The 26,896-nt window shown below is 40.6% G+C and overlaps 1 protein-coding gene across 2 annotated transcripts; it reads left to right on the forward strand.

Annotated features, from left to right (window-relative positions):
• Positions 1-14,008: 14,008 nt before the first annotated feature.
• tmem63a (transmembrane protein 63A) lies at positions 14,009-23,537 on the forward strand. Of its 2 annotated transcripts, none has more exons than XM_058614306.1 (23): positions 14,009-14,143; positions 15,342-15,539; positions 16,263-16,348; positions 16,454-16,532; positions 16,896-16,933; positions 17,075-17,217; positions 17,505-17,556; positions 17,659-17,767; positions 17,911-17,981; positions 18,119-18,199; positions 18,443-18,560; positions 18,951-19,084; positions 19,487-19,621; positions 19,761-19,914; positions 20,003-20,109; positions 20,411-20,497; positions 20,734-20,799; positions 21,004-21,166; positions 21,309-21,414; positions 21,508-21,675; positions 21,971-22,086; positions 22,167-22,208; positions 22,714-23,537. In XM_058614306.1, the coding sequence occupies exons 2-23, from the start codon at positions 15,390-15,392 to the stop codon at positions 22,876-22,878; spliced, it is 2,370 nt and encodes a 789-aa protein (XP_058470289.1). In that variant the 5' UTR covers positions 14,009-14,143; positions 15,342-15,389; the 3' UTR covers positions 22,879-23,537. The 2 variants fall into 2 exon arrangements, with proteins under 2 accessions (XP_058470289.1, XP_058470290.1); XM_058614307.1 differs by having other exon boundaries at positions 14,018-14,087.
• Positions 23,538-26,896: the final 3,359 nt, after the last annotated feature.

The raw sequence follows: 26,896 nt of genomic DNA on the forward strand, positions 1-26,896 counted from the left end.
TAAAGACGTAATTAGGCCTGTCTGTTCCATTGCTACACAAAGTGATATCACGCGGCACAACCGAGACACTGTGTGCAGGGAGAAGGTTCACCCATGGAAAGCCAAGCGCGCATACATGCATTTTAATTAACACATTAATCGTGCACACTTTACATATAGGCAAGACAACTGGGGAGCAAACATAAATGGCTGTTAATGGATTTATGTAGCACAGGTTGAGTTGAGAGAGCTCGTGCTGCAGGTTGAGAAACGACGCGCAAATGAAAAAAAACACAGTAAAACATCATAAGTTATGTCATATTTGTATATAAATATCCAGCCATCAGCTATACTCGTGTTTAAGGCTGAACGATATATTGTTTTTAAATTGCAATAATGCAATCAGAAAATAATGCAGCACGTTTGGTTTCTACTTCACTCTTTGTGATTTGATTTATGCTAAGCCACGCCTTAAAACTGTCGTCCTTACGCTCTCGGATTTAAGCAGACGAGTTAATATTTGATGTTACATCATGTGGTGATGCTTTGTCATGTTTTACATCTACTAAAGTGTGAATGTTGAACAAAAAAATTATCACGAAACAAATTGCAATAGTGATGTCGGTCAGAAAACGTCCCAAATGGTTCAGCCCTACAGTTGTTCCTTTCTGTCATGAGATTAGATTAAGTTATCCCAGGCACATTTCCTATAGAACTGTTCTGGAGAGAGATATTTCATTCAATGGGCTTCAGTTTAAAGTGCGAGACGAGCAAATTAAGCCTTTTTCTACAAAGATCCCTGATCCTGGAACCATAAACAGGCTTGAAATCCTCATTTATAATATTAATATACAAAGGAAGCTAGTAGTTGCTTTAATCAGTAATAAATGCCCAAATATTGTGCTTTATGCAGTGCTCTTTATTGTATATTTATTGTTGTTTTTTTTTAATGTTGTTATTGTTGTGGTTGTGTATGTGGTGCTGCTAACAGACTCTGTCTTGACTAGTTTTAATCTCAATGTGTCTTAAAGGAATACTTCACCGATTTGCATTTAGCTTTGTATTACTAGAATAGGGGTAGTATTTTTGAAAAATTGTTCTTCCCAACCTCAGTTTCCCCTGAGTCGAGAAATATCTTCATTCTTTTTTATTACATTGCATTACATGTCATTTAGCAGACGCTATTATCCAAAGCGACTTACAATGGAATCAAGTACAATTAGCCAGGGGTGGAATCGAACTTGCGACCATGATGTCTTTGGTACACAAGGTAGGGTCTTAACCACTGAGACCCTAGTGGCCCCTTTTTATGTAACGTTTTACATACCTTTTTATGTAACGTGCCCACCAGTGACACTTGGTCCGAGGCTTAAAACTCGCTCTTTAGACCGGACTTCAATCCCAGAATGTAAACAGTGTCCGCCATCTTTGCTAACAGCTACGCTAACAGGACCAAGTGTCACTGGTGGGCACGTAACAAAAAAAAGAGTGAAGATATTTCTCGACTCAGGGGAAACTGAGGTTGGGGAGCACAATTTTTCAAAAATACTACCCCTATTCTAGTAATACAAAGCTAAATGCAAATCAAAAACACATTCTTCACGTTCTGCAGAAGGTATTGTGTTATATTTCCGTTGTTATTCTCGTCTGTGTGCGCCTTTCTCCCCTGCTGAAAACAGCTGCCGACTGTGTCTGTACAAAGTGCAACCCTGAGTGACACATGTGGTTTATCTGTGGCTCATTAAACCAAGACAATGGCCAAGTGGCTAAAAAAAACAAGAAAAACCTGCTGTGGACCTAAGGTGAACTGGAGAGTTCATCACGGCAAACGACCACTTCTACACAATGCGCGGTAATTTCAGCCATTGTACATCCAAAAATATTGATTGAGGCACTTTTAAAGCGCAGTGTGCTCGGATCTTTGCGGCACTTTCATTTCAAACAAACTCTATCAATCAGGATGTCCTTGCCTGCACTGAGCTAAAAGTACTTTTTTGTTTCCAACATCTGGCCATGAAGCACGCCCCTTTCCTTCATCCCCCCCCTGTTCCCTCTGTCTACACTATGCAACACAATAAAAATGTCACCACCTCAAAAAGCAACCCACAAAAATGCCAGCGAATGTGATCAAAATATAGATACGAAGTCCTTGGAGATCACAGACACGAGTGAACACACGCACACCTAATCGTTACCTTAACAAGCATGCCGGGGCTCTGAGGCGCTGAGCTACAAGAGGAATGAGGCACAAGCCTTCCTCTGAACCTTGAGATATGAACAGTTTGTCGGTGCGTGTGTGTGTGTGTGTGTGTGTAGCAGCACTCACTCTCTAGCTGGCTGCTTAAGAATCCAGTCACATCTCTTGCTAGCAGGCAGGCAGTAAGGCGCTTTCACGCTCACAGGTTTGCTTTGGTTGGGTCTAATACCCCTTTCTCTCTCTATATATGTGTGTTTGTCTCCCTCGCTCCCTCTGTAATGTGTGTGTTCTTGTATTTGTCACCTCTTCAGGCATAAACACTGACCTTGATTTGAATTGTCAATGCAGTATCCTAAGAAGAATAGTGGCACAAACCTGTGTGTGTGTGTGTGTGCACATGCCTAAATCTGACTCCATGTGTAGCTAATGCCCCACTTCTTTGTCTCTTCACCTCCAGTTTGTGCGTGACAGTTGTGTGATGTTCATACTGTGTGTGTGCGCGTGTGTGTGTGTGTGTGCGCGTGTGTGTGTTGGCTCTCGGCAGAACTGATAAACCCACTTAGACTCTTCCATGATCTCTTCGCTCTGGGCTGGTAGCCTCCTGCCTTGCCTCACACACACACACACACACACACACACACACGCGCACGCACGCACACACACACACACACACACACAAGCGCACACACACACACACACATGCACAGCCCTCTGCTTTAGCTGCTAGCTGATCTGTGACGGCCTGCCACTCAAAATGCAGCTCTGTTGAGACACAGCACAAAGGAGAAGAGGAGGCTGGGAGTGGAGGGAGGAAGAAAGGGGGGAGGAAGAGGTGGCGTAGTGAGGAGGGGTGAGGAGGGGAGAGAGAGAGAGAGAGAGAGAGAGAGAGAGAGGGGGTATCAGTGTCTTTCTTAAGGGTGCCTGCTAGCTCTCGCTCTCTGGCTGTCTCCTTATCTCCCTACTCCTCACTCTCCTCCAACTGACCGGCTTTGGCAGCTGCTCTTCACTCCCCAACCCAACACCACACTGCCTCCCCCCCGCCACCCTCCCACTCTCTCACTGCCCCATCCCTGTTTCCTCCCGTCTTTATTTTTCTACCTGACTGAATGTCAGTTCGTCTGCCTCTCATTTACTTCTCTCGACAGTGAGACTTAGCGAAAGATGAAAGCGGGGGGGAAAAAAGCAAAGGGAATGGGGAAGAGAGAGAGAGAGACAGAGGCAGAGCATGTCATGAAGACATCTGCAAAGACGTCTCCACACAAAGGTAGAGTCTACTGTATAGACGAGAGAAAAACACGGGTTGGAGAGGAAGTGCAGCACTGAATGGATGGTGAAGGTGAAAGGCAGGGAGGAAGAGCGCTGCTCATATCTGCACATGTTTTATGAGTGCATGCTGTATCACTGGGATGCAACTAAGAGTAATATCCCATGAGCTGCAGCTCATACTGTAGCGCTCTCCAGAAACACCATACATAAAGTCAATTATGAGGAAACCAAGTGAACACATTTTTAAAGGATTGGGTCACCCAAATAATGAAATAGCCTAATGCGTTTTCTGGTTTTCATGCTTTTTAATTATCCTTGCTGTAGATTAGGTTTAATTTGGCCATGGTTAGAGTTATCTGTTTTTTTTTCTTCTGTTTCCACCTCCTTCAATTCATTATGTGAATAGAATTTTGTTTAAAAAAAAAAAGAGAAAAGTTTAAAACTTTTACTGCATTATCTTGACACTATTGTAGTGTCAAATGAAGACTGACCATAGTGAGGATGAATCCAAAACTATGGAATAACTAGGGATGGGTATCGGTATCAGTCAGTAACGATATCGGTCTGATACTGGTCAAAATCCCTGGATCGGATATCGGACAGATAAAAATGAAAACTATAGAAATGCAAACATCCTCTATATTGCATGCTTCACTATATGCACAGACTCAACAATATTTGTTACATAGTTGGAGAATTATGTCTCCAAAAATTACTCAGCACAAATGTGTTGCAAACAGCTTCATAGTTCAAAATGATTGTATCAGGCTGATATCGGTAGCATTAGATGCATTTTAGCATCTTTCAGCTAATAGTTTTGGTTTTTGAAGCCTACGCTTGACTGCTTTAGCAACTTGTTTTCAGTGTAAAAGATGTCACTGTACACTACATGTCCGACACCAAACAGCAGAGAAAGTTTGCATAGTTGATGACCTTAGCAGAGCATTCTGCAGCTAAAATCTACATATTTCCTACAGGGGTTGGTGGAGCCCAAAAGTAAACAACAACAACAACAACAAAAAAGAAAATCCAGATAAATAGTGTTCCTCTATTTTAGCTGGATGTGTCAATAGGGAATGTCACAAGATGACAAGAGATCTCAACACTGCTATACTGAGAGGAAGATAGGGCCCAGGGCCTGCCCAAGCCTTTATGGGGCCCTAAGCAGAATTTGATTTAGGGCCCCTCCCACCACATCGGAGAAGCCAGTGCTTGGCTATGATTGATACACATTTAACACTATAAATTGCATTAATTGTAGTTGTGTTATTTACACATTTAACCAGTTAAATCCAAGAAGTGGCCTGGTATTAATTTGCACTTTCGGATTCAAAGTGAAGCACTAATTGTGGTGATACTGAACAGCAAATTAAACAAATAAACCAGTTTAATGACACTGGTTTTTAAAACGTCACATACAAATAAAACACATGTGCAAATGGGCACTAAATGGGCAAACATTCAACTCCAAAATAACATTTAAAAAAATTTTCCCACACGCTTAGTTCACTTATACCTTGAGTCGTTTTTGAGTGGGTTTTTCCACCAGTTGGAGTTTGATCAGCATTCACTCCACGGTCAAATGACTCTGCAATGCATGTGGATTTGTATCAGCTGCAGCTTCCATTTAGCAGCAGAAAGAATGTAAGACCAGAGTGAACATGCTCATTTTTTGTTCCTTTCTATTTCATTTTGGACAGAGATGTGACATTTCTGGGGCAATACTACAACGTACATTCATTTCCAGACCTTTAGCATAGCTGTGAGCATTAATGCTTGCAACGAGCCTTAGTTTTTTAGACTTACAAGAGCGGTCAATATCATTTATTATCTTATTTATTTACTACTTACTAATTGTATAACTGGTACGACAATGCAAATTGGGAATCTTTACCAGGTATATCTGTGAGAGAGAGTCGTATGGTATGCAGCTGATCAATGACTCAATGACAATGGTTTGCATGTAAGTTACACATGACAGTCTTGACCATGACCATAAAATGTTTAAAACTGTATGTGAATTTGTATAATCTGTTTACATCTTGTTGTAGTCTACTGCCCCAAGTGGCCGGACAAATCAATTAATGTATTAAGGGGATAAAAAGGTACAACTGACAGAAGGGAGCCTGGGAAATCAACACAATAACAGCTTCCACCAGAGTGTTTCCTTAAGTTAATGATCGTGTCACAGTGAGAGAACAGTAGGTGACAAAACAATCAGGATAGTGGAAGCTTCTCTGTGTCGTGGACTTGGGCGAGGAAGATAAAGTTGCAGTGGGACAGAGGCAGGAAAACAGAGGACAAGTAAGAATTGGGGGGAGAAGAAATCGAGCTGTGATCCCCAGCAAGGCCAGACAAATGACAGCAACAAAGTTGGCGATAAGGCTGGGGAGGAGTAAAGAGACAAAGGAAGGAGTTTGTGGTGGTGAAAGTGCGTGCTCAGCATTATGGATCCATAGCCCTGGGTTAGAGAAGACAGAGAGAACTCTTCATCAGCACCTCGACTGCTGCCGATATCGCTGAGTCATCATCACCCTGATACACAGCTGCAGGATTTAAAAAAAAAAAAAAAAAAGAAAGACCTTCAACATCACCACCTCCATTATCACTCATCAGCCTTGTCATTATCACTATACAAGATAAAAGTCATTTGTATCTAAAGGAAAATGCAGATATAGTCACATTTAATTCACGTTCAATCATTCAAACTGTTGGTGGAGTGTATCCCCCTCAGCTATTCCTCCCAAAGCCTAGTGGGAAACGCTGGAGCTGTTGGGCATCTCTCCCAGTGGCAGCCTCGCACCTGCCTCTGGCAAAAACAGAATAACTATGCAAAACTCTCTTTGACTCGCACAGGCTCCCTCTCCTTCCTTGTTTCCTCTTTCCCTCTTTCAGTTTTTAATTAAACAGAAGCAGGGGGCTGCAAAAACCTGCTACTAATTACACAGCCGCTGCCTCTCTCTCTCTCTCTCTCTCTCTCTCCTCTCGTCTGTTTGCTTGTTTCTCTCCGTTCCTCAGTCTCCCTGAGCTGAACTGGAGTTCTGCCAACCGCCTGTGGAATCACTTACCAGCTTCCACGACGGGGGAGAGAACGTGTGCTTGTTGGAGCCACACAAACAAACGTGAGGAATCACATGCATGCAGACACTTTGGCACAAATGTGTGCAGGCACAGATGCAGAGGAGCATCACGAGTCAAAGAGTGCTAAATGCAGACACAAACACACAAACACACACACACACACACACACACACACACACACGCACACGAGTCACGCTCATCATCCTGACACACTTGTGCTCAAGCGTTTAATTCACAGCATGTGTGTGTGTACTTGTATCTGTCACCTCTTTAGGATCTTTTCTGGCATAAGTACTGACCTTGTCAGGACCAGTAGGAAACCATGGCCTGGTCCAAATGAGGCAGGACTGGTTAGGTTTAGGTCTAAGATTTGAACTGTGAGTAGGTTAAGATTAGGATTAACCGGCTACGGTTGCGGATAACGCTTCGTGTAGGCCATCCAAATGAATCTAAAGAAGAATAGCTGTGTGAACTAGCATGTGTGTGTGTGTGTGGCAGGCGCGGGGGTGATCAGCTCCTTAATGAGCGAGAGAACACTAATCATATTTCACACTGACAAACACACAATCTCAACATCTGTATCTACTGTGGCCCACCGTCTCCCCCTTTCTCCTCCAACGCAGTAGCTTTCTCCTCCTTCCTCATGTCCTTCACCTCAGACCCCTGCTTCCTAGCCATCTTTTCTATCACGTCCATGTCTTTCCAGCTTTCTATCACTCTCTTTTCCTCCCCGTCACTCTGCTCTGTCTCTTTCCCTTTCTCCCCTCTGAAGTGATCAAGCACACGCTGAATGCAGCGAGAATGCTGAAAGCTTGAGGCTGACACCCGTCTCAACCTGCTCTCTCTGGCTCCCTTCATTTAAATATGTATCTCTCTCCTTCTACTACTCCCTTTCTCTTTTCCATCCTAATAAGACCGTGCACTCTTATTTAAGCCTGTGCTTTGAGCTGGTTGGCGGCTACACTGTAATTTAACAACGGGCAGTCCAATCCATCAGAATGTACACACACTGCTGCCCTGAAACACCTGCAGGCGAGTGTGTGCATTTGTGTCTGTGAGAGTTAGTAAATCAGTGAGTTGTGAAGGGGGGGGGGGGTACAAAGGAAGTAAAATGGACCAAAAAAAAAAAGGGGAGGGGAAACGATGGCAGAGATAGCACAGAGTTTGATATAAAGACAAGTATCCACAGAGGAAATGCACAATAATGGCTCTGAGCAGTGTTTGACAGAGCAGGGAGTGATAAAAACAGGAGTGGAAGCTTGATAATAAGCAGTAGAGGGAGTAGATAGAGAGAGATGCAGCTTTGTAGCTAAAGTAGCTGGACAGCAGGAGTGGGCGGGACACAGGAGCCCCCTCTGCTGCAATCAAGCCTCTGTCACCATCTGGACGCCATTTTAAAACCATCAGCTCTGGCTCCCCATGTAAACAAGGGCGCGACCCCAAACATGCTCCCCTCACTAAATGGGCTTTTTCTGGCAGCTGCAGACCCCAAAATGGCTGACTTTGTGGGTCGAGAATTGGAGCCAGAATGGCTGACCGACCGTATTACAGGGAAGGCCGTTCTGTTCCTCATTAACTGCAGCATTTCTGACTGTGTACAAAAGATGTCGAATTGTCGCTCATCCAAAGTGAGTCGGTGGAAGTGAGTTCATCCACAACTGATGACTTTGAGGGAGAAAACGGATGCACGACGTCTGCTTCAGTTGAATTTTTACATTTGTTCCCGCGTGTCGACAGACAGATGAGATAATGACAGATGTGCTGGCTCATCAGCGAGTCACTTTTCCTTAATGCAGAATGTGTATGGACATAATGTTCGTAAACATCAACTTAATATGATGTAGAGTGAAATCTTAGACGCTTATGCAGTCTGGTGGTGAAACTGACTATTTTTTAAGTTCTAGCAGGACATAAGCATTTCGTTGAAGCATGAAACATTTTTAATGAAATCATGATTCATACTCTGTATGATTATTTATTATGATTATACTGTTGATTATTTAACAATTAGCTATAGCTCTTACAGTTCAGCTAACGTGCTGTGACACACAATGATATCACTAAACAAAACACTATTTTTTTTGCTGTGAGTTCAGAAAACAAAACAGGGTTCACTTCTTTGTCCTAAAATAAAGCTATAGTGGGCTTTGAATCAACAGGTTAATTGAATTGGCATACAGATTAACACAAGCAAATAAGCAAGCGAAGATTACGAGAGTGGTGGATTATTGAGAATTATGATGTGCTTACATGGATGTGGGACAGAGATAGAGAGATAGAGTCTATGACAGAGAAAAACAGGGGGAGCATGGAAGAGGGATGTGTGTGTGTATTCCTGTGGGGGATTGTGTGTGTGTGTGTGTGTGTGTGTGTGTGTGCAACAGAAACAGAAACAGTTGAAGATCTGATGCAAAGTTGAGACACGCACACACGTGTGCACACACACACAGACAGACACGTATCGCAGACTGCAGCATGATAATGACATGGAAATGATATGGTAATGATATGGTAATCTGGCAACATTATTCTATCCACCAAAGACTGGGAGGGAGAAGAACCCACCACAAACTACTCACACACACACACACACACACACACACACAGGGATAAGGTGAAAACTATGTAGTGACATGGCTAAGAAAAGTTGCAGCAGTATCGGAGGGGATTCAGTGTTAATGTCAAAATGTTGACGATGAGAGGAGAAAATCTTTGCTTACACACACACACACACACAGTGTGTTGTTCAGCTATTCTTCTTAGGACACTGCACTAAACAAAGCATTATCCTTAACCTTAACCATAACTAGTTAATACCTAACCCGAACCTTAACCCTAACCACAATTTAATTCTCAGTTCCAATGAAATTAGGTTCTGCCTCATTAAGTCCAGGTTTTGGTCTCAATGAGGAATACTCGTCCTAACAAGGTCTGTGTTTATTCCAGGAAAGGTCCTAAAAAGTAAAAGGTAACAAATAATTACCTAGATACAAGTACACACACATACACACACACACACCAAAATTAAATATAAATACCATGCCGAATAATTATTACCTCAATGTCCACTTTTTTTTTTACAGAGCTTTTAAATTATTTTGGATTGTTGTAAGTAGTTAAACCAAACTGCATCTACATGTACAGTCTTTGTTGTACATTGCAGATGAAGTCGGAATAAACATAATAACAGACCTTAAACATCAGAATAAAGCAGACCATAAAGTACTGGACTATTAATAGACCTTTTATTGCACAGGTCAGAACTTTCTACGCTGAATACAACACTGCCACCCGCTGGATAAATGCTAATACTGCACCTGAAAATGAAAATAATTGTATTTATTTTTTTTGTGATAATATAGCTCATATAGATATGTAACTGACAAATCATTATAACTTATAATCATTTCATTGTTCATTGTTCAAAACATTAGTTTTAATTATTCGTTATTAATGTCACATATTATTATTATTATTATTATTATTATTATTATTATAATATGGAGATGTGATTTCTAGTCAAGGGTAATTTGCAATCCCTGTCCCTGGTTATAGGCTTTTCTAAAAGCTATTTGGGTAAAATAGAAAATACAGTAGCTACATTAGTTAAATTTACATTCAATAGAGACATTGTGGAAACTGGAAAGTGAAACACAGCCCTGTAAAGGGTCAATAAACAATAAAGGATATACATCAGCTCCATTTTTGTATGTACTGTAATGTACTGTAGGTTTTCAAATACCTGCACTGACGCCATTCTTTAGGTGAAAAAAAGGTGCATTATTCATGTAAGGAAAAGGACATAAATAAAAAACAATCATTCGAATGCTATTTATTTCTCAACACCAGATCAGTAGTTTGACCAAAATAAATGATATGTTATAGTTTACAGTGTCAGTGAATGGGATTTTAAAGTTTAAAAAAAATAATAATAGTGTATCCAGAGGTAAACTAGATGTTTGCTAACCAACATTACCATTCATTCCGTCTTTTCCTTCCCCATCTTCCTGCCTGGTTGTCAGTGTTTCCCTCAACTCCCATTTAAGTGGCTGGGATTGACAGGTGGGCTATATCCATGCAATATCACCCAGCGCACGTTCCTATTCCCTCCTGGAGCCTTCATCCGCTGGTCAAATTAACCTTCCGTGCCAACGGGAGGGGGCCCTGCGTGGGCCAATCAGCAGGTGATTAGGCCTGGGGTGGGAGGGGTGAGGGGTCACCGCGATGAGGCCATCGCAAGCCTGATTGGTTTCAATCAGCGGCCGGTCGCAAGGACAGCTGGGAGCTGAGCTGCAGTGAGCACTAATCAACGCATCCCACGGTGAGGCATGAACAGTCAGCACACACACGCATATAAATGCACACACACACACACACACATGCACACACACAGTAGATTGATGTTGGCATACACACACTGACATCATGGACATCACAGTGTGCACACTTTCACACGGAGACAAGAAACACAGACAAATACACGCAGTGAGACACAGAGAGCAGAAATGAACAGTCAGGACCACAACAGATAAACAGAAAATCTCATAATGGAAAGCCAGAGTAAAGAGAAAGGGGGAGAGAGAGAGAGAGATGTGCTCAAAGCAACCACAGAATCTCACACTAAATTGAATGACTAATTGCATTGGATTCGTTAATTTAACCACTGGCACATCTGATAGAGGCCCGTGACGTTGGTTATCTATGCCCTGTCCTGTGAGCCACAGTAAAACATCTATGTCTCGTGTTCTGCTGATTCTCATTCATGCCCGTGATAAAAAGTACAACACTGACCAATTTGCAGAACGGATGGAACAAGATAGGTCACAAAAAGCACATTTTAAACCTCTATTTCATTGGGTTGACAGTGGAAAAGCTCTGTGATCTGATTACGACGCCTGCAGCTGCAGGAGGATGGTGTACAGTAGGTCTGTTGTCACTTTGATATATTTGTTAGATGTAAGAGTAGGGAAACTTGCTTTAAGTATTTTCTAAAAGCCCTGGCATTAAAACAAAGTGAAATGGGTTCCATGGCAACAGTGTCACCATTTTCTTGTGATATGACCTTTTAATGGCCCTGTCTGACACAACATGCTACACTTTCTCTCCGTTTCTTTTCTTCTTCTACAAAGGAAAATTAAAGTATTTATATCTGCTCAAAACCTGAGACAAATACTTGACACTGCTAGTGAGTGAGTTTACCAGCAGCAAATAAATTCACATGCTGGGCAGGGGCCCGAGAGGTGGAGGATGCAGATGGAGCCCACGGGAAGGAACAAGACCCCAACAACAATAGTAATCAGCTCTGGCCTGGAGCAGTAAATGTCAGCAACGCATTATGATACTTATCATTCAAACTCTGTCTCTCAAACACCTGTCATGATCCATGGAGGAGTAATCAGTCTCAGCCTCATGCTGATGATGCTGAGACACTGTGGAATCTGGATAAAATGCTGTTGTCCATACAAAAATTGCATAGTAACAGTTGCCAAGATATTTAAAGGAGCTGGAAGTTTCCTCTGCCACAAGACAAAAGGTCATGACATGTACTCTAGACTCTATCTTCAGGTCGGACTATAGAAGTAACTCACTACAGTACAGTAAGTGAACACTGGTGAGAGGAATGACGTTTATATCTGACAAAATCTTGACTGTTATTGTACCCAATAATCTTCCATACAGTTTGTAGCACCCTTGATTCTCCAGAAAGTGTTTGGAATTCTGACTGGTGGTAACCACTGTTTTGTTGTTGTTTTATTTACCATGTAATCCTGGTTATTTCTAGGAATAATCACACCAGACATTAGACAATACTCTCAGTATGTGGAGTATGAAAATACATCACTAGCTGTACCATATGAAACAAAGCTTCACTTTTATGTTAACAGAGTCACAGTAAATGCAGTGTATCTGTGGGTTTACCAGTTAGCAGTAAAGAAAGCTACAGTGTTGAAACGTTACCCTGCAACTGCACACATGCTTTGCTTCATGCTGCTCTTTTGACGTCTCTCTGTTTTTTTAAGAATGGCTCATATTTTTGTTTGTCACAGGTTACAATTAATTACGTTTTACAGTATGAATGTGGTTATGCATGTTGCATAGAGACTTACAAAAGAGGAATAAGCAACATAGAAGACGTCCTGGAAAGAACTCCACTAGATAGGAACAGTGGACAGACAGAGGGTGAGAGTGCAGAAGTGGATCCAAGTGCAGAAAGAGATCGTGCAGGGGAGGGGGTAAAAGGTAAGTGCTAGGGCAGAAGATGCTCTTGAAAGAGCTGGGTCTTCAAGAGCTTCTTGAAGAGAGATAGGGACCCTCCTGTTCTGGTAGCGCTCAGTCGGTCGGAACAACACACAATCACACATCAACTGTATGTTAGTATGGCCTGGGGTGGAGTATGAGGCAGCTGGCCCCTGGGCACAGACTGGAAAAGGCACTACACCCCCTGTTCATTGCCACACAGACACACAAATCAGCTGCGGTACCAATATCGTGCAAAAGAAAGTTATAAATATTTTGATTGTATCATGTAAAGAATCTCACTGATTCCCCTCCTCCCACAACTTAAACGTGTTTTTTGTCGAGCAACACCTGGCGAATAATAACCTTTGTTAGTTGACTGAGGGCTGAGGGGCTCTATTAAGCAGAGCCAGCTCTAGGGGCGCCATATAGGTGGTCACCTAGGGCGCCATCTACTGGAGGGGTGCCAGACGACCACAAACAAAAACAATATATGAACATAAATCTTCACATTGGTAACCTACTTCTCTTAACAAATAATAGTTAAAGACAGAGAAAAGAAAAAGAGAGAATGTATGGAAGTTCAGACATGTGACATTTAAATTAACTGTAATGTAACGGTAATATGCAACATGTAATGTAATATTGCAGTAACTTATTATTATGAGATAGTAAGTCATAATTATGAGAAATAATGGCATTATTATAAGGTAATCATTCATTATTATGAGATAATAAGTCATTATTATGAGATATGTCATAATTATGAGAATAATAAGTCATTATTATGAGATAATAAGTCATTATAATGACATAATGAATCATTATTATGAGACAGTAGGTCATAATTATGAGAAAGTATCTGATTATTATGAGATAATAAGTGATAATTATGAGATCATAACTAGTTTTTACAGATAGTAAATCATAATTACGAGATAATAAGTAATTATTATGAGATAGTAAGTCATATTACAAGATAATAAGTCATACTTATGAGAAAGTATCTCATTATTATGAGTTATTAATATATATAATTATTTTTCAAGTAGATGAAAAACAGGTTTCCATATAAATGTCTAAACTAATAAATAAACCTTGCATAAATGCCTCTTATACTTCCTAAATTGGAGATACCTGGGCTACATTCATTGTCATTGTTCACAAGTGTGAACTGTGGAGTAAAGTGACTTATCATCACTGCAGTAGTGGAAACAGTTTAACACGTGTGATTTGCTTAAGTCTAAGGGAGGCTCCCGCATGAGTGCGCATGCGCACAAGAGCGACATATAGAGCAAGAAAGCGTTGACGACGGACCATATTTCAGGTATTATTTGCGGTAAAGAAACAAGTTTCCATCTGCGTAGAAAACACGACTTTCAGGTAAAAGCACATAACTTCTATTACTGTATAGAACAGCGAGTGTTAGCCTCTCCAGAAAAGTTTGGGGAGTTTTGAAAGCGTTTGTTGACATATCTATGTGGCGGTTTGAATGTTCTGTAACCTTTTCTCGACTGTAGCTGTCGCCTAAATGTCACAACATTTACCGCAGCAACGTGTGTAACTTTGGGAAGTTGGGTTAGACAACAAGGAACTTCTCTGTCTCTCTTGAAGTGAGTCAACTGTTAAGAGAGCGAAGAGGTTTCACTCTGACGAGAAATGCCCGCACTCTCTAAAAACTAGAAAGACAACATTATCTGACCCTCATCTCGTTAAATCTATCACTCGGTAATTTTAATGTCACGGATTAACAGTAAAATGTGTTTTTGGTTTTATTGTTGGCTTTTGAATTATGACTCACAGCCGCGTCCTCGTGACTCCGCGAGCGTGTTCCATCAATTTTCTGAGGTGGGGCGTGAGTGCTCTGTTTGTGTCCGTGACAGCAGGATTTGACTCGGTTTCCAGTAGTGAAACAGCAGAGTCACTCAGTCACTGGCTGTCGTTTGAGCGTTATTTCACTGACGTCCATGTCTCCGTGACACGAGAAATCTCTTACTACTGCTGCTGTGCAGTCTTAGAATAATTAAAAATGCAACTATAATGTAGATGCTTCTGGATACACGAGCGTAAACACAGTAGGTTTTCTGAATCTAAAAACACTCACAGTAACTTATTCAGAGCATACGTTTCATGGTTGTTCACATATAACATTACATATTGTGTGTATAAATGTGTTGTTTAGTCCACTTTGACAATTAGACTCCAGGTACAAAACATGTAATTAATGAAGTATTCATAAACAGAGCAATACTAGTGATAATTATTAACATCCTCTGTTTTAAGAAGCTCATCACAACCGATATCGAAAGTATAATTTGACTAGTAATGTCACTCAATGACATTATTTTCAATGAAAATTGACAAATCAGTGTAAATTCAAGCAAAAATCCCAAATCTGAAAGTGCTGCCTTTATATAAAATGGTGTTCCATTGTATTAACTCTGGCAATTAGTTAAAATGTGCTTAGATTCACAGTTGTTTTTATTTCAGATAATCAAAAATACTAGTATTATTAAAACTGAGCAAGACATTTGAAGATGTCCTTTTGGTCTCAAGGAAACTGTTACTTGTGCACATACAGGCTGCTACTGTCAGTCTCTGAAGACAAACTGCCGGTTCCACACCAGCGATGGCTTCCCTGTGGTGGCTGAACTCGAACCTCACCACTCACTTTTCAGACAATGAAACCTGCATCAGCTCGGCACACAGCACCGTACTGACTGGAGTCCCATTTGGAGGAGTGCCGGTTGTACTGCTTCTCGATTTTGCTGTCTTCCTGGTAAGTGTCTCTCTCGTTTGCCTCAGATGTGATTCCCGATCTAATGAATGTCCTGTGACACCAATTATGTCAACTTCTTTCTGTTGTGTCTTCAGAGGAAGGAAAATACTTGCTACTCCCTAGACTACAATCTTTTATTTTAAGCGTATTATTTAACTAAAGGAATCTTAACAATCTGCGATATAGAGCTGCAACTAAAGATTATTTTCATAAACTATTCATCCGTCAGTTATTTTCGTCAATGAATGAAGTATTTGTCAGAAAATGTTGAAAAGAGTTGATTGTTGTTTCCCAAACTGCGAAAAGATGATGTTTTCAGATGTTTTAACATTTCTTAAACTTTTATTTACTTATTCATGTTATATATTTTTAACACTTTCTTTTTAAAATAGTAATCCTGATTTTCTCCTTAACTTATTTATTATTACAATTATCTTTTTTACCTTTACATTTTTGGGCTTACAATTATAATATACCCTTTTAAAAAAGTTGTTATCGATTGCACTTGTAGTCATATCTCAAAGTTGTCTGTGTTGTTTTGAAAAGTTTGCGTGAAGCACCGTGGATCTGCCTTCGTGTATGTAAGGTGCTCTGCAAATAAAACTGCCTTGCCGTTCTTTCTCCCAGTAAATATGTCTTCAAGTGTAAATATTATTATTACTCTGTACAGGTCTTTCCACTGCGCTGTAATGAGCTATAATGGGTTTTTCTTTTCATCTACAGGTGCTGCTCCTCATCTTCTCTATTATCAGGAAGAAGTTTTGGGACCATGGGCGTATAGCGCTGATAGCAGACGCAGACACTGAATGGTAAACGAACAAACTTAAGCTGGGAGTAGTACACATACTGATCAGAAGACGAGAGCTAAGTTTAGTAAACTGGAATTATTACTGACACTTGAATTTGCATTTCAGGTTCCCCGAAGCAGGAAATCATCGAAATAATCGCTTTTTATCCTTTGTGTCTACAGACGATAACTTAGAATATGAACAGGTATGTAAAAGCACCATTAAACTGCACCTCTAGTCACGTTATGACAAATCAACACTGCTATTTAAATATTGTTTTAGTCATTATAGAGTAGATCAAGACATAGCCAAGCTTTACGATAACTGGCGTGACATTCTATCCTATCCATTACTAAGCCACTATTTTACTCTTGTATGCTTTTAACTAAACATTACAGTACAGTGATAAGTCATCAATATAATTTATGGCTGACTAAGCAAAGATTATCTTAATATTTTTACAAATCTGTGGTAAAATATTAAAGTCATTGATGCATATTGAAACTTTTGTTTTTACTGATATAGAACCCTAACTCACCCTCACCTAATCTCATCTCTTTGTCATCAGGGATTTTGCTCCTGGCTGCCATACATCCTCACAATGGAGTAAGTGACCGTGGTTTGACCCCTAATTCAATAACACCCATTGTTTCTTATCTTGTGTCGTATGCATTTCATGCTGCGTAAACAAGTCATGTGTTGGTTTTTCTAATTTGTGTGTTGTGTGTCTCTGTGTGTGTGCGTCAGTGAGGAAAGAATCAAAGCCAAATGCGGCATGGATGCCATTCACTACCTGTCCTTTCAGCGTCATGTGATCATCTTGCTGGTAGTTATGACCGTCACCTCCCTTGCAGTCATACTGCCTGTCAACCTGACTGGAGACCTGCTCGGTGAGTTCAGTGTTATTACTGACTGTCTCACGGTCTCACAACATTCTACAAACTAAAATACTAATATCAACTAGTGTCTGATAGTGTCTGAAACACAGACTTACATACTTTACACTGTATTTTCACCCATTAATTAAAAAAAGAAAGAAAAAAAAAGTCAATTTAATCCAGTCTAATTTAGCCAGGTGTGTATTTAATTTATATTTTATGGTGTGTTCATGGAGCTTCATTTTCTTGACTCTACGCACTCACATTTTAATTAAAAACTGTCTGGTTTCCTCTTTTAGGCAATGATGCCAAAGATTTTGGAAGGACGACTATTGGGAATCTTCAAAAGGGGTAACTATTGAATGAGACTATGAACCTATTAAAAAGCTTCGATTGTGCGGAGGGGTTTTGTGATTTTAATCATGCCAAAATGTTTGTCATCTCTGCTCCCAGGGACAATCTGCTATGGTTGCACACAGTGTTTGCCGTGATCTACCTGGTCCTGACAGTTGTTCTGTTGCGACGTCACACATCGCAGATGAAAGACATATACAGCGAGACAGTGAGAGTTTTGATGTTACTTTACATAAGGAACTTAATTCACACTATTTCTTTCTTCTATTCATCTACACATGTATGATGAAAGCTGCAGCAGATCATGGGTCAATCTTACTAACTAGATATCACTACTGTTTCCCTTCGTAGACCAGAAACACCCTGTTTGTGTCCTGGATTCCCAAAACGGCAACAGAGGAAGCTGTGAAGACCCATTTCACGTGAGTGGACTTAACTGATAAAGTGCATCCACCGTCCTCAGCGAGTTGGCTCTCAGTCTTGATGCATTGTACTCGCATCTCACCATAAATAGTAGCCACCTGCCGCATTCCTCACTGTTGTTATTGTTTTTGCACAGAGAGGCCTATCCTTCCTGTCAAGTCACTGCTGTGACTCTGGGCTATGATGTGGCCAAGCTCATGCAGCTTCATAAAGAAAGGTGAGAAATCACATGTTGGATTTAAGTTGTGTGCAGTTAATCTTCCTTAAAATTTTAGTTTTACGGTGAATAGATTTCTCTGCAGCGTGACAGTTGTCCATTGCTACAAATCCAGAAATTCACTGTGTATTTCACGCTTATTGTTTTGCATATTGCAAGAATGTCTACAGAGGTGCAAGCAGCATGTGAAGCGTCCTTATTTTGTTACTTTATATAAACCAAATTGTGTTTTTTAACCCCCAGGGTTCGAGCGGGGAAAAACCTGCGCTACTACGAGCTCGTCTTCCAGAGAACAGGAAACCGTGAGTTGATAAACCCGCGCGTGTGTGGGAGCCTCTGTTGCTGCGCCAACTCTGAGAAGGTGAGGTGAATGCTTTCATCATGTGTCACTTATGTAAGGATTTATTGGAAAAGATAACTGAACTAAATACAGCAAATCAAAGGTTGTAATTCATTTCACTCACACGGGCAATGAATTAAAGCTGCTGTGCGTAACGTTCTGTGATTTCATTTTATATATTTTATTTTTTTTGGTGATTATGATTCAGTAAAACAGAAACAAGGTTATTTGACGACATTCTTAGAGCAATCAACACTGCATTTGACTATGTTTTGAATGTTATAGACTATTGTTTATACTTAAACGTTACACACACTACAGTATTAAGGAGTTATTTTTACTGCAAGGTTCAAATAATGATTTAAAGTTTTAAATATGTTGTGTCTGTATGCTTTTTTTTTTTTTTTTTAGGTTGACGCCATAGAGTATTACTGTGCTAAAGAAAAGGACCTGCTGGAAGAGGTGAGCAAGCAGGTGGAACTTGTGCCACAGCGCCCCCTGGGGATGGCTTTTGTGACCCTGCAGAACGAGTCTATGGCTAAGTAGTGAGTAGCTTTTTCTGAGCGCTTGTGCCTGTAATTATACGGTGAAGAAACCACTGTTAAATCTGAAGCATGTGACAGAACATGTGAAACCCCGTCCAAGAGTAATACTCACAATAATGCGGTAGATCCAGCCCACACCTTTAACACGTGGACAGAGGACAGAGAAGACACAACAGAACACAGAGTGACACGTGACAGTTGAAAATATGAACATTTGTTCTCAACTATGATGAGTCTGAAATCAGCAGGATGACATGAGGTGACAGTGTGTGTCATCTGGTCTAATCAAGACATTTACTCTCTTTTATTGTCAACACATGACTTGTTTTTTTTTTACTGGGAACAGGTCGTCGTCGCATGTTAATGTTTATCACTAACTGCTGTCATTGACTCTCACGTCAGCATTCTGAAAGACTTCAATGCAGTCGAGTGTGGCAGCTGTTGTGGGAAAGAGCCCCAGCCTTCATCCAATAGCAGAAACCTGAAAGTGAATAAGTGGAGCATCAAGTTCGCCCCTCACCCAGAAAATGTGTTCTGGTAAGATCTACGGCACCAAACCACCAAACACGTCATTACGTCAAACGTCATTTGGATCATTTGTCTTGTTGTCAATTATTGAGAAGACACGTTTTTCTCTCTCTTCCTTACTTCTTCCCTTTTCCTCCTTGTGCCACAGGGACAATCTGTCAGTGCAGGGATTTCCCTGGTTCATGCGCTATCTGGTGCTCAACATCGCCCTTTTCTTCCTGCTCACCTTCCTCACCACTCCGACTATCATTATCAACACCATGGACAAGTTTAGCGTGACAAAGCCCATTGACTATCTCAACGTGAGTCTCGTAAACATACAAACACGTTTGTCACAAGTTTACTTTCAAGTGTATTGCAGTGATCTTTTCTTTTCTTTTTTAACCTTAGAGCCCTATTATCAGTCAGTTCTTCCCCACTCTGCTGCTGTGGTCCTTCTCTGCATTACTGCCAACCATAGTCTACTATTCCACACTAGGAGAAGCACACTGGAGCAGGTATCACAATCTCTTTCTCACATACACACACACAGGTTTGTGTAGTTGTGCTTCTTTGTACACTGCATGAACATCCATTTATCTAGTCAGCCAAAACAAAGCCTTATCGTCAAACATAACCAGTTCATACTTAACCCAATCCTATTTCAAAGCTCTAAACTTAACCAGTTCCTCAGAAAGTCTCTGGTCCTGACAAGGTCAAAGTGTATGCCTTAATTGGTTATAAAAAGCTAACAAATAGAACACGCACAGACACACACACCGAGGAAATAGGTTTGATCATATTGCCCGTGTCTCTCAGGTCCAGCGAACAGCTGAGCATGATGGGTAAACTCTACTTCTTCCTGCTCTTCATGGTGCTGATCCTCCCGTCACTCGGACTCACCAGGTAATTTGTGTAACCATCACTTTTAATAATCAGGTTTCCAGGATCCATGATGATTTTATATTTGCACTAGTAATTCGAATGAAATAAACTACAAAAAAAAAATGATCAGGTGTAAGATTTAAGTTAGACATGCTTGTGTGTGTCCACAGTAAAATGCGCAGAATATATGTGAACGTCACATGCAAGTGTTATCTTCCTTTCAAGCTAGTTACTGCATTTTTCCTTTGTCTTTTCAGCCTTGCTGTATTTTTCCGCTGGCTGTTTGATAAAGAGTTTCTAGCAGATGGAAAACTAAGGTTTGAGTAAGTATTTCCTCTTTACTGATCTGTGTGTTAATCAACAATGTTCAAATTTAATTTCACGAATTCAACAAGAGTTTGTCTCACTGTTTCAGTCCTTCCTGAATCAAGTTCCTTGTCTTGTCCTAAATGTATTTTACTAATCAATTGTACTTTATTGTCCTCTATTCTTTTATCTGTTTGTTTTCCCTTTCTTCTCTACACCAGGTGTGTGTTTCTACCTGACCAAGGGGCCTTTTTTGTCAACTATGTGATCGCAGCGGCCCTGATCGGCTGTGGGATGGAACTGCTGCGGTTGCCTGCGTTACTGCTTTACTGCATTCGTTTGATATTTGCAAGCTCTGCCGCTGAAAGGAAATATGTCAAACAGGTCTGTAATAATACACTGTTTAACTATAACTCTTATTGTGTTATCAGAATGTGTAATGTAAAAATATGTTATTGATATTAACAAGATCGATAAATGAGATCTCATGTTTGCTTGTAAACTCACAAAGTCTCCTGTCTTACAGAACCAGGCTTATGAATTTCAATACGGAGCCATGTATGGATGGACCCTCTGCGTGTTCACTGTCATCATGGCTTACAGCATCATTTGCCCTATCATCGTGCCATTTGGTGAGTATATCAGTCTTTACCAGAGCCATATATGTAAAGTCACATGTTGTGTTGTGGCTCTTAATGGCTGTCTTGTGTGTCTGACTCCATCAGGTCTCGTGTACATGCTCCTGAAACAGCTGGTGGACAAATACAACCTGTACTTTGCCTACCTGCCCGCCCGCCTTGATGTCCATGTCCACCTGGGAGCTGTCAATCAAGCTCTGGCCGCACCCATCATCTCCCTTATATGGCTCTACTTCTTTTCCGTCCTCAGAACAGGTAAGAGACAAGCGTCGGCTTAACTGGCCAAAAGGTGAAAGCTGTATTGCGGAACTTTTACACGTTAGATTCATTTTCAGATGAGTTCACGAAGGTGTCGAAGGCGTTAACCTAGGTTTTTTCCTCCACTCATGCCTTAAAAATTAAGTGTTAATATCACAAACTCTCTTAACATTCCCATCCATGATTCCTTAAGTGAAGCATGTCTACAGTGTAACAACAATGCCATTATTGCCCTTGTGTAAGTATCCCATGACATGCAGCTGCAAAATAAAAGACTTTGTTCATGTGTTAGGTTTCTGGGCTCCCACATCTCTTTTCACCCTGGTTGTCCTGTGTATCACCGTCTTTATTGGCATCAGCTACACCTGCTTCGGTCACTTTAAATACCTCAGTCCACTCAACTATAAGGTGAGTGTTCGCCTCTGTGTTCACATGTTTGCCGTCTCTCAGAATTACCAAGCCCTAATGTTGTTTGTTTTATTTTGCAGGTGAAAGACAGGGGCGAGGAAACAGCAGAAGAAGACACAGAGGTATTGCTCTTATTATGCAACAAATTCCAACATCATTAAATCACAACTTTGATATTAGGTTGTGGTATATTCATGCACTTTCTGTCCTCTTATTATGTCATTGATGTTTTAAAGTTTTTTTATTATTATTATTATTATTATTATTATTATTATCTCAATCACAGTGAAATACCAAATTAGGGGATTGTGTGGTTGAGAGATATAAATATATAAAATACAGATCCTTCCGAGTATTTCTAAGTTGTGACGGCATCTAGACTCGCGTGAGATTGTTGAACAAGTTTAACTGCTCTTCACGCTTTCTCACTTCTTAGGGAGTGCCAGGCAATCATACTCTTGTTTGTGTGATTTCAGACTAGACCTACTAGAGGTTTATCTTTTGCTAACCTTTACCATGCTCTTGTATCAAAGTCATACTGATACGCACTATTTTATCAAAGGTACAGTATGTGTTTCTGTTGTGTTTATTACTCATTTTTCCTCTTTTGTTTTTGAATAATTGCAGGTCTACCTGCCCAGAGTGCTTAATCCAAAATCACCAGCCAGCGCCACACTGGGGTCTAAAAATGATCAGTCTTATGGCGCCACAGAAAGTAGCCTCAACAGCAGCTTCAGTCCAGTGGAAGATGAAGTGTGTTTTAACAGTGGAGGCAAAGGCAAAGATTCTTGATTCCTCTGACGACTGACTGAGCTCAACCATTGACAAACGGGCAGAGTGCTTTGGTTTGAGCGGACATCGCCTGCCAAGGGAATAATGTGTTGCTTGATGGTAACAATGCACTATTTATATCGAGTAATATAAGATAAGATATTTATGTAATAGTAAATATCAACAAATAGAACAAACGTATATGCAACAGTATTGCAGGAGTTTTGCAAACAAAAACTTTGGTATGTAGATTTATACAAATGATGAATGAATGTTTTGACTAGGTCAGCCTTTAAATGTAGGGGCCGGAACACTTTGACATTTTATACAATGGTTTTAGTCATGTGACAATGTGTGGTTCCGGGGTAACATTGGATTTCACCCATGTTACACTTTATTTTCGAGAGAATTTACATTTATGATTACATATTGGTGGTGAACCTGAAACATACTGTACATGCTATTACAATTACGTGGGTACAATTGTACCGACTCCCCCCTCTGTAATGTATTTTGAAATAATGTATATAATTTAATCTATGCCAATCTTATCTTTTTTTTAATGTGTAATTTAACAAAAGGAGCTAAATCTTTAAAGCAATGCGTTCATTAGTTGGAACTAATAATATGGACTGTTGAAACGCTGTGCTGTTTTAAAATAAATACATGCAGGAACAACAGTACTGCTGTCAGGGCTTCTTGTCACTTGGGGGCACTGTTGAGCAGCGGTTGGGCAACTTAACCTCTGCAATATTCATGAAGGAGAGAAGGACGAATGCACAGTGTTGCACTGAGGATTTTTTAACTCGGCCTGACATTGTATGAGCCAGTTAACTGAGCGACAATCCCAGTAGCTCTGCCTCCTCACCTGATCTTTTACTGCTGTCTCCCCTTCTGTTTTCCTTTGGCTCCCACTTGTCGTGCCCTTTTTCCCCTTTCACAGTACGGTACCTGCCTCTGCAGAAGAAAGACCTGCGTTATCATTTAAGGGCTTTGGGCATGCTAATTAACACAGTTAAAGGAGTACTAATGTAACAACATATCTGCACTCGCCACTTTATTAGGTACACCTGCTCTACTGCTGCTTAATGCACATATATAATATGCATTTGGGGATGTTAGACACGGTAGACAGGTAACTGTAACTGAAATAACCACACTTGATAACCAGGTATGCAAGAAACCAGATCTGTCTTACCTTAAAGCAGAAGGGCTACAGCAGCAGAAGAACACACCAGGTGCTACGTTTGCTCTTAACTTGGGTGTCTTTGGTGTTCCTAATAAATTGGCTTGTGAGTGTAGGTTATGAAAACAGGGGGTTTGCCTGCTGGATGAGGGTCTGTGTAACTTCTAATAAAGCCTCACTGTGGTTCTTGAACTGGACAACAAAAACGAGAAGCAGCTTAACAACAGCTGGGTGCTTCCTGTATCCTACCCAAACAAGCCAGATTCTATGTAAAATGATCCCCAGCATGCCGGACATGATAGTGAAACTCTCAATATCCCTTTGGATTGTTGATAAAAATCACAAACCTCTTAAGCAAAGAGAATTAAAAACAGCCAGTGCCTCAACAAATGCAGTGAGAAAGCTGTGCGGGGTCAGGATGCAGGGGCACTAATAACTCGCAGATATCCTCATGTGGCTCCAAGCATGACTTGAGAATGAGATGAAGACTTTTGATATAAGACACTTGAGCCCTGATGGTTGAGTCCGTTTAATGCAGTTTCAATAAATGCTCACTGCTGGAGACTGTCTTATGTTGGCTCAGTGGAGCAGCAGAAACATGAGGTTAGGCTGCTCAGGTCTGGGAAGCAGAGTGAGTCCCAACAGCAGCAACTGAAACTACAGTGAACACGTCTGTAAAAAAAAAAAAAGACCACTCGCTAAACTTTGACCTGTTGTCAAACACCAAAAATTCCCTGGCTTCGTTTCCTACACACATGGGTTTTGACCCCTGCTAATGAAGGTGGGAAAGTCTGATCTTAAATATTTCCAATTACATGGAAAATGCCCTGCTCGCTGATGCCGACACTTGACCATATTGTAAGGCTTGTAACTGACACACTTGAGTCTGATCTCTACAGTGTGTGTTGGTAATGCTTTGTTTTACTGGTTTGCAACTTTCTAGTCATTTAGAAAAATACACTCTTTGTTGAAAGTATGGAGAAAACAGCCGTTAAGTCCACAAGAGAACAGTTGTACTGAGGAAATGTCAATAACTAGGTCAGAGACCTGTAAAATAGGCAGTGCCTTGAGTCTTCAAAGTCGTATTACTTGTTGGAAGAGAAATTTGATGTGACTCTCTATCAGTCAATTTCTGAGCATCTGAGTTGTCAGTGAGATGATCTTCAGACACCGATTCAGCTGATTGTAGCTCAATATAAACAGCATGTAGTGATAAGAATCTTTCACATTTAAAAAAAATTAGGTGTCAGTGCCATCTGGTGGCCAACTTATCTAACGAGAAACCATTTAAAATGCCTTTAAATATCTTTTCTTTCTTTCTTTCATTTATGTATGGGAAGTGGCCCTTTGCACAGCAGCCATTTTGACAGTGCCGTGGTGTAAATCATCAAGTTAATGACGGCTGAGTTCCATTTAGCTTCCTCAGTTTCAGTGTGCATGCTGGCTCTGACTTCCATGGACTGAACAGATTCATCGTTGATGAGTTCAGTAAAGCCTGTGCTTTTCCTGCGTGTGCTTTACAAGGGTCACGGTCACTTGTTAGAGGACTCATACAACAATATATACGATGTATAGTTTATATGCTGTGAGCAAATATTAGTATCATCTAACCAGTTTTGTATAAAGTACCTTAAAGGGATACTTGGGTAAAAGTACAAGTAGAAAATTACTTTGAAGTCACCTCTTATAATATTAAGTAGTAAGTAAAAGTCTTAAAGTATATGACATTTCCTGTACTTAAGTACATTTTATATCATAAAATTACTTTTGATACTTAAGTTTTAGAAGTAGTACTTAATAGTATTTTTATTTTAGTATTATTTTTACTATAAGTATTTAAGAGTTGAGATTGAGCCATGGTGGCTCAGTGGTAGGGCGAGTTGTCTTTCAACTGGAAGGCTGTGGGTTCAATTCCTGGCACTTTTAGTCTATGTGTGTTCTTGAGCAAGACACTTAACCCAGTGTGAATGGGTGAATGGCAAAACTATAGTGTAAAGCAGCTCAACAAGACTAGAAAAGCTCTATATAAATACAGACCATTACCAACTCTTCTTGTTCTGATTTTACTTGGTAGTAACGAGTAACAAAGATAGTGAGAGGAGATGTAGTGGAGTAAAAGTTTCTATAAATATAAATAACAGTAAGTAAAGTACAGATAGGTGAATTATGTACATTAAAACACTGCATGTAACAAATTAGTGTTTATACTTTCAAGGATACGGACAAATACTAATGAGAGTAAACAAAAAAGATTTGAAATTGGAAACCAATAAAACTGATTATACTACGTGTTGTGATATGAAACCGTAGTGATTTAGTCTCTTCTCCAGATCAAAACATTTATCGAGTCTTAATCCAAAAACCTCTCTGATTGTGTCTTTTGTGGAGGTGTGCAACCCGCGGAACCCAGTGCTCTAGAAGCATTCTCGGTATTGTTTCCATCCGTGCTTTTGTGCACCTCAGACACTATTATTTAGTCACTTCACTCCTTCTCTTTCAGCGTTCACTTAATTCTGCACTCCCAGGCCACTGGACTCAAGAAAGAGCTGCTGTGTGTGTCTGTGTGTGTGTGCGTGCACCTTTTAACGTGTGTACGTATCAAACGGGAATTAAACCCATTTAGAGTTCTGAAGTTTTAGGGTCAGGTTTCCTTCGTGTCGCCACCAAGATCGATGGATGTGACCTCTGACTGCCCCAATTTGTATACAAACATAGCGCCGGCCAATGGCGGTGTCGCATGGGATCTTGCCAGCCAATGAGGACACCCGGCTACATCGTGCTCTGCGGGCACTCCCATCTTTTGTCCATCAGGATTAGTGCCGTGGCAACGCTAGTCGCCCGGGAGGTGAGTTT

This window comes from Solea solea, chromosome 17 (genome assembly GCF_958295425.1).
Source record: "Solea solea chromosome 17, fSolSol10.1, whole genome shotgun sequence".
Taxonomy (NCBI): domain Eukaryota; kingdom Metazoa; phylum Chordata; class Actinopteri; order Pleuronectiformes; family Soleidae; genus Solea; species Solea solea.

Excerpts from the sequence above, each read along its gene's own strand:
- tmem63a (XM_058614306.1), top strand. The coding sequence starts at position 15,390 with ATGGCTTCCCTGTGGTGGCTGAACTCGAACCTCACCACTCACTTTTCA. Across the intron at positions 17,557-17,658 it reads ATTGGGAATCTTCAAAAGGG|GGACAATCTGCTATGGTTGC; the intron begins GTAACTATTGAA and ends CTCTGCTCCCAG. Across the intron at positions 21,167-21,308 it reads AAAGGAAATATGTCAAACAG|AACCAGGCTTATGAATTTCA; the intron begins GTCTGTAATAAT and ends CCTGTCTTACAG.